A 15988-nucleotide genomic window follows, 5' to 3' on the forward strand; every position below is an offset into this window, starting at 1 on the left:
AAGCAGTAGATGAAAGCCTCACCTGCATCGGTCATGCCAGCTCCAGAGATCGCAGTAAAAAGCAGGGTAGTAGAGTGGAAAGTGCACTGAGTTTAGAGGCAAGAGACCAAAATCCATATCTGTTTCACTTTCATGTTTTAAATTGAGCCGAAAATCCATTAGTTACCCAAAAAGTAGATGAACTGTATATTGACTACAGTCCAAATAAAAGTCTCACAATAACAGAATCAAAGAATTTTAAAGCTGAGAGAGACATTAATAACCATTACCATAACAGTCCCAGTTGAACAGGACTAGAATATATATAACAAGCTTGGAGACCTCATCACAGTCATATGAGAATTTATTATCAGAGAATTTAGTTACTCGGGCATGGCATACTAGGAGGGTTCAAATTACAGGGCTGGCTCTCAGTTACTGAGATACAAGGATATAACAAAGGGATCCAATAATGGGAACCTGGAAGATAAGACTTTGGTGTAGTAATTATTTTATTTTTTAGATGATGGGGTAATATCACAGTATTTCTAAAATATACCCCTCCTTTCTTAAACTAGAATTAGTCTCAGAGAAGGTTTAAATGAAAGTAGATGGATGTAGAAATGGAGGCCCAAAGGATTGATAGAAACTCTTCTTGTAGTGGTCATTGTTGATTTTTGGCTGTTTGGCATCTATTCACTCTCCTGATGGTAAGAGTCACTCAACTGTTGTTTTGAAAAGCACTTTTTCCTCACTCTGTCCCCATGATTTGAGTAGGTTTTCACCTATGCTACAGGAATGAAGCAGCCTATATATTCTATTATTTAGGTACATAAAGGTAATAAACATCTTGAATGTATAAATAAAAATGACAGGTTATGGAGTAAACTATACTCTTCTTTTATTGCAAGATATCAATAGGTATTCCTTAAACATAAGCTGAGAAGCAAGGCACAAACATATTATGCAAAAGACAGTTGAATATTAGAGGACTCTTTTAACTGAAGATTCATGTCTTTCTTAAGCTCTGGGAAATTGTCTTATATCTTTTGTTATTTCCTTTGCTAAATCTTGTCTGATCCTACTTTAATAAGACTTCTATTAGATGAATATTAGGTTCTCCATGTTGTTCTCGTATTTTTCCATCTTTGCCTTTTAGTTCTGCAGTCTCTGGGTATTATTTTTCTGCTGCTTTATTGCACATTATTGCCTCAATTTGGGAATAACATAGATCAGAAGATAAATATATTTTATTGGAGGAGAAAAATAGATCTTTTTGTATGAACTATCAAGAGTATTAGCCAGTGAATTCAGGAAATTACTCAGGGAAAACAAACAACATAGGTTGGAAATTGCAGATAATTACAATATTATAACCACAGAATTTGTAAGTAAGTCAAAAACAAAGTTTGAGTTCAATCAATGGAGCAGAAGTTCTTCAACAACAATGCACTATTCCTGGGTACCAAGTATGGGCTCTATACCCATATTAATGACATTATATGTGAAAAATTACCAGCAAATCATGGAATTAGGGCCAAAAGACACATTGACTATCCTGTTTCACCTTTGAGATAAACTAGTGGAGGAATTTGGGAGAGGTGAAGGCAGAGATAATGGAAAAGATCACAAGGGGGTGAAATTGGGTTATTATAAAAAGGGGGATTGTACTCAGCTGATGAACTTAAGAATATCCTGACTTATGCAGTCCAAGGGTATCTTCTACTGATGTGTAAGAAAATTTGAAATTTGTAGTTTCCCTGTTCGGTGTGTGATCATTTTCATAGGAGAGAAAACCCAGGAATAGAGACTTTAGTCTCAATCTTCTGGTGATTTTTAAGAATTGCTTGCATTACTGACAATTTTACCAGCTTACTGTCTTGATGGATTTCTAAGAAAGGAGATGAATAAAAGGATAAAGGAGGTACAAGGAATTGAGTAGCACAAAGGTTATGGGATATACCAAAGAAGAAAGTATTTTTTCTGGTATAATAGCTCTTTCACACACAGAAGCCTATTCTATTTGTTTTGTTTGTTAGGATGCAAAAGTTTTGAGAATCTCTTTGAGGGTATCAACTGGAGTTTTTCCTTCAACCTCTTTTCTCTCCCTAGAAAGTATCTTTTTCAGGCCAGTTCTATTTATTCATCTTTGTGTTTGTATTTTTGGCTTTTCTCCAATGACTGGTTATCCTTAAAAGACCCTTATGTTTATAACTAAAGAACAATGTTGATTATCACAGGTACCATGACCCAGGTTTTGCCTGACAATTACAACCTCTTTAGCGCAAGAGTTCTGGGTTTGCTGCATACGTGGGTGGGGCAAGTTTCAGGCATTATTCCAGGTAGCATAGGTGGGGAGTGGGCAGAAAGGTAGTATTAATTTGCACCTTAGGTGATGACAGGCAGATGACAAAGTTTCCTTTGAGAGTATTTTCTTGGCTTTATTTGGGAGAAAACACCAATGGGAAATAGGGAGATCAATCTGTACAGTTTTAGGAAAATAATGTCCCAACCAATCACCTAGATTTCCACTCCCTTTCTGGGAAGGGTAAAGAATATGACCACCACAGGGAAAAGACACCAGCTTCACTGAAGCCTTCTCTGTGTACATTGAACTACCCCCATTTGTAGCACTGGATTCTGCTTTGAGAAGTTCACTCTTAATTTGTAGACTTCTCATGAGCCTCCTTTGATTTCATTGATTTTATTTTCAATTCACTGGGCTTGAAAGAGATAGATAAACAGGAGTTAAACAATTGTTCCTGGCCTATGATTTTCATCAAGCTATTAAAACTTGTAAATAGTTTTAACTTCTCTGCACTTATTCCTAAGGTATCATAAATATACACATCACACATTTTTTTTTCTTTTTATCAGTTGTTTTGATAATGTAGCACAAAAAAAGCAGAATCGAGGTAGGAGGGGTAGAACCAAAATAATTCATTTTCTTCTTAATGAGATTCAATTTCATTATTTGCAGACAATTCACATAGTAGTTTGAGGATCATATGAGAAGATTGTTTGAAGCTACTTTCTCTGGGAAAATTATTTAACCTATAAATTGAGAATAATACTAGCTTTTACTTCAGAGTTGTTATGAGGATTAAATTTATAAATTCATGTAAAGTGCTTAGAATAGACGGTAGCTCAGAGAAAGCACTCAAATTAATACCAATATTATTACTCTTTTTTGGGAATAAGCTGTAAATCTGAAGTTCCTTATTTAAGCATTAAAGAGACTAAGTAAGGAAGAAGAGAAATAATGCGAAAATGGATAATCAGAAGACTGGTTAATTTGCTTCCAAAATAACTGGGAGTTGGCTATGAAGTATGCTAATGCCCTATTAAAACTGGGACTGTAGAAAACTGACATTCCAACAACAAAAGAAATATCATCAATTTTGCAAAATGAAGTTAGCAATCTTAAAATATTGACAAAATAATAGAATTTTAATAAGCAAAGCGAAAAAATTGAGACTCAGTGAGTCACTTTATGGTGTTAAAGGTGCTATCTCCAAATTCCTTTGTTCTTCTTTATGCCAATATTTTCTTGAAAAGCAACAGAGGTTTAAAATGTATGAAAATTCCACATTTAGAGCACAATTTTCACTTAATTTAAATTTCCTAGCAGTTCCTAAAGATATGACTGAACATAAAATATAAGATGGTACAACTGCCATGTTCACTTTGCATGCCAAAAATGAAAACTAATGCTAGAAAAATGATATACAATTTTATTGCTATTGATGCTTTATCATCAGCAACACATATTATATGACGTACGTATATAAATATATATATATGATGAATCAACATTTTAGCCTGCAGTAAAAACAAATTGATAGTCTTCACTTGAAAAAAAACCCAGCACTCTGATAATGTCAAATCAGATAGTAAGTCTTATCTAGAATTGATTTAACACAGAAATTTGAATAAGTGTTTTTGATTATTGATATTAGAACTCAGAATTTCTGTGTTGATATTTACTATTTCTGTTTAATGCTCTGTGCCATTAGTTATCTGATATTACTTTTCTGATTCTAAATATGCAATGAATCCATGTAGATAATACTGATTAAAAAGTAATCAAAAATAAATGAGACTTCTACATGAAGAAACATTTTCACGTTTCATTATAGATTAGTTGGGAAAATCCAAAATCATAGATTCATATTACACCTTTCTTTAAGATCTCAGGATACTTCTTAGTTTGTATCTCATTCATTGTCATAACTGTCCAGTGAGATAAACATGAAACAGGATGACTTAGAAAAATGATTCCTGAAACTTAGTCTGCAAAAAATGACCTTGTCCAGTTAGATAAGAGAAGTTTTTAGTTTTTAGTTTTTTAACATTGTTATTGGACTATAATTGCTTTACAATGGTGTGTTAGTTTCTGCTTTATAACAAAGTGAATCAGCTATACAAATAGAGGGAGGAGATATGGAGAAGTTTTTAGTTTTAAAACTGTGGAGCTGATCAGCAAAACTCAAATGACACAAGTTCTTTTTTCCTTTTCTTTTTAAAAATAAAATACTAATAAGCTCTCATGGGACACTGTCCATACTGTTGCAGGTCATGTTCCCTGAAAAGTTGGTTCTGAGACAAGGACAGACTTTCAGGAAGTTTCTTTGGGTGTGTTTTTTGGGATAAACATAGAATTACCATATGACTCAGCAATTCCACTCCTAAATCATTGAAAACAAACACTCAAACAAACCTACGTACACACATGTTTATAGCAGCACTATTCACAATAGAAAAATCATGGAAATAACCCAAAAGTCCATCAATGGATGAATGAATAAACAAATTGTGGTATATACCTACAGTGGAATAGTAATTCAGTCATAAAAAGGAATGGAGCAATTAAATATCAAACAATTACATGGCCAAAAACATTTTTTTAAGGAATGAAATAGTAATACATATTACAGTGTGGATGATTCTCACAAACATCATGCTAAGTGAAAGATGCCAGACACAAAGGTCACACATTGTATGATTCCATTTATCTGAAATATCCAGAATAAGTAAATCCATAGAGAAAGAAAGCAGATTGGTGGTCTCCAGGGCCTGATAGAGAGAGAGAAGTAGTATCTTCTCAATGGGTACAGTGTTTCCTTTTGGGGTGATAGACAATGACTATCAGTTGTGGCCTTGAGGCCACCTACAGTAACAGAGGCTACAGTTCGACACACTGACCCTCCTTTCACCAGTAGTTCATCTCACTCACCCTCTCCCCTAAAAATGATCCATGGAAACTATGAAAGAGTTGTTTCCAGAACTTATGCAAAGACGTTGATCCAAGTAAAGGCAACAAAAGCAAAAATAAACAAGTGGGGCTACATCCAACTAAAAAGCACAACAAAGGAAACCAACAACAAAATGAAAAGGCAACGTACCGAATGGGAGAAAATTTTTACAAATCATATATCTTATAAGGGGTTAGTATTCAAATTATATGAAGAACTCATAGCAAAAAAACAGAAAAAAAATCCAACTAAAAAATGGGCAGAGGATCTGAATAGACATTTTTACAAAGAAGATACAGAGATGGCCAGCACGTAATTAAAAAGGCACCTAAAATCACTAATCAGCAGAGAAATGCAAATCAAACCACAAAGAGATATCACCTCATACAGGTTAGAATGGCTAATATCAAAAAGACAGGAACTAACAAGTGTTGGCAAGGGTGTGGAGAAAAGGGAAGCCTTGTGCACTGTTGGTAGGTATGTAAATTGGTGCAGCCACTATGGAAAACAGTATGGAGGTCCTCAAAAAATTAAAAATAGAACTATCATATGATCCAGCAATTCCACTACTTGGTATTTGTATGAAGGAAACAGAAACTCTAATTCAAAGTGAAATCTGTACCCCCGTATTCACTGCAGCATTATTTACAACAGCCAAGACTTGGAAACCCCTGTGTTCATCGATGGATAAATGGATAAAGGACATTTGGCATAATATGCCAAATTATTTATTTATATATATATAAAATTATATATATATAATTTTATATATATATATATATATATAAAATTCAGCCATGAGAAAGAAGCAAATCCTGCCATTTGTGACAGCATGAATGGACCGTGAGGGCGTTATGCTAGGTAAAATATGTCAGACAGAGAAAGAAAAATCCTGTATGATCTCACTTTATATGGAATTTTTAAAAAAGCTCATAGATACATAGACTGGTGGTTACCAGAGGCAGGGGGTGGAGGGTGGGTGAAATGGGTAAAGATGGTCAATATGTACAAACTGACAATTATTTGTGATGCCTGGGGGTCTGGAGTTGGGAAGGGCTTCCCTTAGGAAGTGGCAGCTAAACTGAGGGCAAATTCAATGTTTTGTCCTTCTTTCCTTCCTTCCTTTCTTCCCTCCTTCTTTCCTTCAGAGGGATGACATAGATGTTTTACACAGTATATCCTTTTAAAACTTTTGCATTTGAACCCTGAACTTATTCATAAGACAAATAAATGATTATTTTAAGCAGGGTATTAGGGCTCAAATTATTAATATCATAGAATCATTATAGTGACAACTTGGATTGGAAACAATTTATTAGGAAAAAATATGGAAGCTTTTTTTATAACAATATTTTGATTAAAAAGTTGAGAAATCAAAAATAAATAAATAAATAAAATACTAGCATAAAGATGGTTTCTATAATGGTTTATTCTTTTATTTTTCTCTTTTTATCTGGTAAAAGAATTTGTAATCTTATAGAGTGTATTTTTTGAGGAGGTTCTACTTAATTATTGTGCTTGAGTTTGTTCTCTCTATTGTGCAACCCTTCTTGTCAACAGACGAAAGAGGTCATATTTCTGGTTACAAGGAAAAGAATTTCTGAAATTGGCAAAGGTATTTTATTTATTTGGATGAAGTTCACAGAAATCATGCATCCTGGAATGTAAGCCTTGGGTTAATTTAGACTATCATTTTTTAAACAGGTTACATTTTCCATTCAGTACAAGAATGCCCATGGAAATATGCACCTCACTTTAAAAAAAGTTGATACACAGCTATCTAGAAGCACGTTAGAGTTCATACTTTTTCAAGTTTGTGTTAGTATTCATTTTCCTAAGAAATTCCTCTGGAGTATGTAAAAATACACTTGTTTTACAAAAAAAATTTTGCTTCCTCAAGAGTTTTTAGTAATATATTACATATGAAGGAAGATGTGGATGTAATGTTATTGAGACATAGATTTCTAAATCTTCAAATATTCCTTAAATATAACTTAAAAACCAGAAGACACCTCCTTCTATGGACTGGAATAAGAAGAAAAGAGAGAAAGACATAGAGAGGGGGGCAGAGAGAAAAAGAGAGAGAGAAAGGGAAAAATTAAAGAAAATGCTAGCCCTGGCTGCTACTCAATGCTGTACTCCTAAGTTGCAATACTACAAAATGTAATAAATGTAAAAGGATAAGAAAAGTTGTAGATGAACTACTAGGAGAGCTGATGATGCCAGATGAGAAATGAAAACAAATATTCAAAAGATACCCATTTGCAGCCTTAAGACAAAAAAGATTTAGAAGCTGCTGTGAAAAATCACTTTTCTAGAGGGACCTGATGCAGGAAGTTTTGATCCACTCTATCTTCTGGGTATGTAACTCCACAGAAGTTAAATATCAGTACAATTTAAAGATGATTATAAACTTTAACTTTCCTTGTTTTTGTTCCAACTGTCTCACTCAATAAATAGACTAACTTTGGTAACCAGACTATTTAATTTGCCATGTTCATGACAGAACTAAACTGATGGACCATCTTTTTTGGTAACAGAAATAAAATGTTGGTATGCTAAATTATTAAGGGTACCATATTTTAAATTTTCAAAGCTAGAATAGGTTTCAAAAATGACAGGGCCAAAATGAATATTCCAATTGTTGAAATAAGTAAAGGTAATGATGATGTTTTAAAAAGGTAATGATGATGTTTATCATATAAGAAAATGCTTGACCTGTTCCCCAAAATGCACTGATACATTTTATGACATTTTTGTCCTACATTGTAAGGTTTATTTCATAAAATATTTGTATTAACAAAAATATTTCTAAGTAAGCTGGTATACACTTAGAATCTAGTTCAACAATGTGTTGGGTTTATCTTTGTTATTTTTAGAGCTAGAGATATTAACAATGCCCTTTGGAATTGGATTCATGATGAACAGATAATGCTTATGAAATGAATGCATGAAAATAATACAACTATCTTTAAACAAATAACATAACATAAGCATCCCAATGAGAATTAACAACTTGAAAGTCAGTACATTTATTCTAGTGATCTCGCTATTATATGCAATATCAAAACATTTCAAAACTTAAAAAACTGTCTCTGTTCCATGCTACTCATGAAAAGTATTTCACCTCATATTACTTTATAACCACACACCATTTTCTTAAAACCATTTTGGCAATTAATCTTCCACTTCACCCATCAGATTTGGTTAAAAGTTTCTCTTAGTTGTTTCTGAAGATTAAATCCACTCTCAAAATCTCACTGTCATTGAGGATAGGAAAAAATATACATATATACTTAAATAATTTATTTAAATTTAATTTATTATATTACACATATAAATTATAAAGTAAGAGTTCTAATAAAACTTTAAGCACTGATAGCATCATTTTCATAATTAAACCATCTTAGACAATGATATTTAATTGAGTGAGAAATGGGTGACACCAATTAGTTTGTTATTCTGGCATGTTTGTTCTGAAAAATCATTCACATACAGAATGTGACTATACCTCATAAAAGTGAAAAGGTATATGTATGTTATATAGCTTTGACTATATGTATATGTCATTATTAAATATGAAATATCATTGAGATGTGACGGAAAGAAGAGTATGTAAGAGTTATTTTTCTGTTCACATTTCTATTACGGATATTATCATTTCGTTAAATATTTACAGCTACGGTTATTATTTGTAGGACATAGTTTAGATAGTATATCTAATTGTGTTAACTGATGTGTATATTCATGACATATACATTTTGTATGCTTTGCATCTGTTCTGATGACTATTGATTTGCCCATTTTGATGAGCATCCTCTTTATTACTAAAGAAAAAATTGTTATGGAAGCAATCACGTGTCCTCAGCACTTTTATTTTATCCTGGGCTGATTCATGCTAGTGGACTATTTTAATTAATACTTCTCCCACATTCTGCTCTTTAGATAGCTATTGTGACACTGTTCTCTTTACCTTTACCAGCCTCATACTGCTCTCTAGTTTATTATGATATCCTTCCAGTTGAATTTTACAAGCATACATATGATTATTAGATAATAATGAAAAACTACTTTTTAATCATACAGTGTGTCTCCCTGAGTCAGGCACCAAGACTTCATTATTTTCTGTAAAGTGCTTGTGATGTTGTTCGTAATAGGCATGTCTCGATCTCTGAAAAGATTTTTATACATGTGTACTGGTAGTCAATTACATCCTTCCTGACCCTTCCTCTCCTTACCTGGGGCAGTTGTTTTCTTCCTACCCATTCTTGTTCCATGAAACTTCCCAAAAAGCAGCCCCACTTACTGAGCTGAGATGAGAGTAGGGAGACTATTTTCTCACCACCCCCCGTCCTTACACCCAAACATGCACTGCACTGCCTCCTTCCCCTGGTTCCTGCTTCTTGCTTCTCACAGCTCAGTTTATTCCAACTCAAGCAATATAGTGTTTTAGGTGTAGCCAAAGATTCTTTCAGCCATTCTAACCTTGCTTCCCTTTTTTAACACTTTCATAATTACCTGGGGGAGGAGGGATCTTTAACTTCCTATATTTGTAACTACTGTGCACTAGAAGGTAGCCAAAAATGTACTGAGAACCATAAGGAATGGCAATAGTAATATACGTTTAAAGAACTAAAATAACCTACATTTTATAGTTAAACATCATCAACAATTTCAAAAGCCTTTAAATGTACCCCCAAATTTCTCCACACTTTTTCACCTCCTATCTTAAAATACACTTACATGTCAGCATAAAGATAAGTGTGTAATAAACTCCCATTAATACCTCAATAAAGTGGTAATAAATAAATTCCTATTAAAATGATACTGTTATACCAATTTTGGTTTAAAAATCTGTACTAAACTAATTATGTCAGGTGACTGGTAATACGCTGACATTTTTGGTAATTTAGAGAAGGCTGAGATTCCAGGGTTTGAGTCCTACCTTTATCACTTTAGCCTGGGACACTGGGGAACTCACTTAAGCTTTCAGAGTCCTGTTTCTCTCATATGCAAAAGGCTGTAGTGTGGAGTTCAACAGAAGCTAGTTATAACCAGCAATAATACTGTTTGTAAGTAAAATACAGCATCTGTAGTTTTTATTTCAACTGCTTGATATGAAGATTAAAGTACATTGGGTAGATGGAGCATAAAGTATAATGAACTGTACTATTGGTTTTACAGGTTGGGTAAATGGCCTTTGTGAGTTGACCCTTGCTAATCCGTTCTTACTCTACCTAATGGGGTCATCTTTCTAATACATACAATCTATCATGTAACTTAGCTACTTAATACCTGCCAAAGGCTTTCTTTTGTTAACAGAATAAAGTCCATACCTTTGATATCTTGACTTAATTGCCATTGGCCCCTCAACTAAGATACCTGTAATATATATCCAGCATGAAATACTTGGAGCTCCTTAAAAAAAAAAACACACATGTTCAACTTCTAGGCTTTTGTTACTGCTGATTCCTATTGCCTGACTTCTCTCTGTCACTTTGTTGGTCTTAATAAAACCTATTTATTCTCAATTCTGAGCATAAATGTCACCTCCACTTGGAAAGCTTCCTTGCTGTTGACTGCACATCTCAAACTTACCTCTTTTAATACCTTTTATAACATTGTATCAAATTATTAACATAGTTCTGTAACTGTCCTCAGATATATTAGAAATCAAGGTCAATTTCTTATTGACTATTTTAACCCAAGGGCATAGCAGTATCTGTTAAGCAGAGGCCTTATGGTCAAACACAGTGAGTAATAATACAGGCACTGGAATTAGACAGACTTGGGCTCAATTCTTGGCTCCACTACTTATTTTTTGTGTCACTTGAGATTTTCACTTAACCTTTATAACACTCTGTTTCCTCATAGATAAAATGGGAATAATAACGGATGAAGATGTTATGCTAATTAATATCTTGGACTAAGTGAACAATACATCTTAACTATCCTGATGATGATCGTGATAATGATAATGATGATGATGAAAGTGCTCAACAAATACTTGTTCAATAAAAAGATAATTAAGTGAAATAAATTCACTACTATTAAAACTTGTTTCTGTGGGACCACGTAATCCAAAGTCTAAATAACTTGTTCAGAACTAGCTCTTGGAACAGAATACATTTAGTAAGGTTGGGTTATTATCATGACATTTATTTGGCATGCCTTGGAGGGAGCCAGATTTTATGAAGATGATGAAGATGATGTTAATGATGCCAAAAAACAACAATTTTCACTCCTCAAAAAGCAGGCATCTTCTGTAACAAAAATTCTGTCCAATGATTTCTTAGAGACCTACTAACAATCTTAGAGAAAGATAAGGAAAGATAGGGAATCTCTTTAGAGATGAAAAAAGCCAACAAGATTCTTCAAACCCAAAATATAACCTAGACGAGTCAGCAGTTGAAAACACAGTGTTTTGATTCCAATAATCATATTAAATATATTTACTGAAAAAAGTGTCCCAAATTTGTCAGTGGATTAATAAAATGTGAAAAAGATGAAAACCACTGTTTGAACAGTTTTAAGAGGATATTGTAAACCTCAGATAGTGAATATTAACACAAGTGTATATGTACCATTCTTTAAATAAGGGAATTTAAGAAGAACTTGAAAAGAAAAGAAATTCCCATTACAAACTGTGTTCTGTATGAAAAGAAATTGCAGGGCCAAAGCTCTTGAAATATTTTTATTTTCAACAGAAAATATTTTCTGCCCTTCAGCTGACTATTCACTAAATAGCAGGCGGAAAAACAATTGCATTGGATAATGGAAGATGTGTTTTTAAAAAAAATCATTAAAAACATGATTATGAACTGCTTGGCTGCTGAAGGTCCAAATTGTGAAAAATTATTGATATTAATGATGGTAATCATGACACTTGAAAAGTATCTAAATAACAAAAAGGCAACACTACTTATGAAGTACTCTGGTACAATTTGCAATGATTAGTGGAAAAGCGCACTAATATGTTTGATGCCATATTTTGAAGGTCACTCAACTATCAACTTGCCATAATGCCATTCAATTAAATACACAATAAAAATCTAAGATTATTTATGGAAAGAATTTTGTAGTGCTTGTAGAATAGTAAATTACAAATCCCGGCTGCACGTACAAGCAGAAATGCCTGATCTAATGCACCATTAAGCAACTGTAGCTTTGCTCCACATTTTTAAGCATTAAACTAATTATGATGAGGTCTGGTCTTACTATATACTGCGTATTTAATCTTTTTTAAGAGCCTATCAAATTGAATCACGAGACGCAACTTGTTTATGCTATAAGCAAACACATGCAATATTAACAATGTACAATATCCTGGCTTAATTAGAAAAAGTCCATGTTATCTTAAATACATTTAGGAGTGTAATACCACCCAGTTCCAGTCTGAAACTGCCATTTAATCATATTTTAAAACTAATTTACATAGCTTGGAACTTTTTTTTTCTCGCTCTCTCCTACACAGAATGTTGTTCTATTGACCTAGTTAAACTAGATTCTACTAAAAATGAAAGAGAGAATAAAGACTGGGTGAAGCTTGAGGAAAGAAGAGGCATGGTGGTGATGGAGACCACAGACAAGAAATCACTTAAATTTGATTATGGGATAGTGTTCTGTTCATCAAGTCAATGGGCTAAATTGTAGCCTAGAAGGAACTTTCCTGGCATTCTTGCTCTGGGCTCTAGCCTAAAGTTCCATAAATGGGATCTACTTTTTCAGAAAAGAATATATTTCAAAATTTTCTTTCTCTCTCTCTCTCTTTCTCCGGGGTATATATCCAGGGTATGCAGGAGAAAACCTCGAATCTCTTAATGGTATTCTCAAATTTAGATAGGCAAGTACTAAGGAAGGTATCTGAGGGCAACACATACGGGTGTAGCCTGGACTTCATGAATTCTCTGTTCTTTTGTTCCTGAAGGTATTGACTCTGCTCTCAGAACCTAGTTTTCCAGCTTAAGTTCAAGGGCAGTCTTTACCCAAAATAAGGTATGCATGGAGTCATCAAAAGTCCATAATCAAGTATAAATTTTGACCTGGGAAGTTTAAACTTATCGTTTCATTAATTAAGCTTTTTAATCAATAGCATGAAACCAAACAGTATAAAGTAAGACAACTTAACTTCTCGATAAGAAAAAAGCAATCATATCAGAATTTAATCTTACAATATACTCCAAAAGAGGTAATAAAGATTGTTTACCTTCACAAATTGTGACACCATTTCCTGAAAACCCAATGTTGCAATAGCAGCCTTCAGCTCCATTCCGTATTTCACATTTTGCATTTGGGAGACAAGGTGTCCTGGTACAATTCTGAGTGTAGCAACAATTCAGCAAAGTGGAAAAACCCACTAAAGAAAATAGAGAATACACCTTTTCAAAAAGAAAAAGAAAAACCTTCTCCCACTGTTGAGTTAGACGATATATACATTACTATCCTTCTTTCTTTCCATTTAGATAAATGCATTATGAGAATTTCCCAAAGGAGAATTTAGGTAAATAACAGGACATGAGCAAGTGAGTAAAAAATGTAACGCTTTTCTTCAGTCTCAGTGTTTATCAAGTAAACCTCAAGCAAGCTAAAATGTAGTAAGCAACCTGGCTTTATAAAGAAAACAGCATTCTTACATCACTGGACCCTTCACCTTGAGGTGAGATACTTTTAAAGGTAGCTGCATGATTGTAAAGTAATATCCCTCCCCTGGGAATGATTCTGTGCAGAAAGAAATCAAGGTGAACTGAGTATTTGTGTCTTTTCAAAGTCAAACCTGTGTTATTTTAAGATGAAGAGCAACATATCATACCATTCAGGAGGACAAATGCAATTTTTTTTTTTCTGTGTTCTAATTATCTTTTAAAATTCTGCCTTTTCCATAATAAAGTTTCTTTTACATTTTCTCCCATTAGAGGGGAAAAAAATCAACTCAACATACTGGTCAAAGATCGATCTTCCAGTAATGGAACACCAGACAAACATGACCAATAACATGTAGCATAAGCGAGAACAAGCCTTTATTTCAGAGTTTTTGAAAACAAAGTTGGCAATGGTATTTTGTGAGCTGTTAGGAAAAGATAAGGAAAAGGGTAGGACGTTCCTTTTTTATTGTTGTCCTAGGCCTTCTCAAGACAAACCCGCTTGGGATGGACAGTTATGAATCCTGCAAGTCATTACTCTGAAAACAGTCATCCGAGATAAGTTGTCCTTATCTGGTAACAAGAGATTCTTAAACATTCATTTCTAAATCCCAGCCTCACATAGGGCTGTATATACCGTCTAAACCAGAATTAATTCGGCTTCAAAGATGTGATTTGTTATCTTTTTGCACAGTATCATCGAAATGGTATTTTAAAGGAACCCAAAGTCTGGGCCAGCAGTCCCCTTGAAAGGCCAGGAAACCTCCCACAAGTGTTAATGGTTTGGATTTCCCAAATGTCTTGGGGGAAGATGAGAAGAAAGGTCAAAGTCTGGGACTTTGAGGACTTTGTCAGCAGGAATAAAAAGATGACTTGGCCCCTGGGTACTGAATATCGAACTCCAGAGTTGAAAGGCCAAGGAGAAAAACATCCTGAGAAGGACTGTGTCAATTCCCCCCGGAGTCTTGGCCAAACGCACTCGGCATGTGAGTTCCACCTTGGAAATAGCCTGTCCCCTACAGGTGCTGGCCCGGGGCAGCCCGGGCGACCGGGGCGCAGGCACTCACCTAGGAGCGGGAGGAGTCTCATTGGCGGCGCCGCGGTCGTGGCGGTGGCGGTGTCGGTGGCGGAGCGGCGGGGCGAGCGGGCCGTGTACCTGGGACGCGGCGGGGCGGGCGCGCCAGGCTCCCGGCTGCGGCCCCCGTGACGCGCCCGCTTCCTCCCGCCACTTTCCGGCCTCTTTTGTGTGAGTGCGCGCGTCCAGCGCTGAGTCTGCAGGCCACGTCCGGGCCCGGCCCCCAGGCCACCCTGACCTCACCCCTGGCCTCGGGGCTGCCAGCCCGCTGCGCTCCGCGCACCCCTCGGGGGGATGTTGTCCCCTTCCCGCGGGCAGCGTTCAGGGTGCCGCCCTCAAAGCCAATGCGTTCCGCAGTCCCGTGGAGCGTCCCCCGGCCCGAGAGAACCTACCGAACTGCCTATCAGGGGTCCTTCCTACAACCTCAATTCCGGGACACAGCTTTTCTTTTTTTTTTTTTTCTTCACTAACGCGTTTCCCTAAGGAACTCTGGGCCCAGAAGTAGGCTGGAAACTTGGATCCAAACAACAGGGCCTTGGTTTCCAGCACTGAGGCTGCACCTTGTGGGGCCTCCGGGTTCCAGAGTGTAGAATAAAGATACTCTGTCTTGCCTACAGAGCCTACAGGTTAGGATCGAGTCTAAAATGACCGAGTAAAAAACAAGCAAACAGAAAAGCCAAGTGTCGAGGACTAAATGGCTATGAAGTACAAGATGCTGTTTTCCACTTTCAACTAAAATTTACCCTTCTCCTCACCAGCCCCCTCCCCAGAACACCTGGTGCATCGTGTATAGCTTTCCTTTCATGTTACTACATATGAGTTGATTACATAGATACGGATCGTTCAGGTTGAAACACGGAAAGATTTTTAGTGTAAAAATTAAAAATGACTGGCAGGCAAGGCTGATCTATAAGACAGAAAGCAGACCAGTGGTTACTTGAGGTTGGAGTGGGGAGTGAGGATTCACTGCAGAGAGACACAGAGGGAAATGTGGGGTAATGGGAATACTATTCATTTTGATTGGGAGGCTGGTTACCTAA

At 35.6% G+C, this 15988-nt stretch overlaps 1 protein-coding gene across 4 annotated transcripts in view; it reads right to left on the bottom strand.

Moving 5' to 3' along the window:
• The window catches only part of ADGRL4 (adhesion G protein-coupled receptor L4), a 117404-nt gene extending 102061 nt beyond the window's left edge, over positions 1-15343 (bottom strand). For all 4 annotated transcript variants that reach the window (XM_059925095.1, XM_059925067.1, XM_059925075.1 and 1 more), the window contains exons 1-2: positions 14941-15343; positions 13441-13590 (exon numbers count right to left, since the gene is read on the bottom strand). In XM_059925095.1, the coding sequence (XP_059781078.1) occupies positions 13441-13590; positions 14941-14962 (172 nt within the window). In that variant the 5' untranslated portion in view covers positions 14963-15343. The remainder of the gene's footprint in view (positions 1-13440; positions 13591-14940) is intronic.
• Between the last annotated feature and the right edge of the window lie 645 nt (positions 15344-15988).

Source organism: Balaenoptera ricei, chromosome 1 (genome assembly GCF_028023285.1).
Source record: "Balaenoptera ricei isolate mBalRic1 chromosome 1, mBalRic1.hap2, whole genome shotgun sequence".
Lineage (NCBI taxonomy): Eukaryota > Metazoa > Chordata > Mammalia > Artiodactyla > Balaenopteridae > Balaenoptera > Balaenoptera ricei.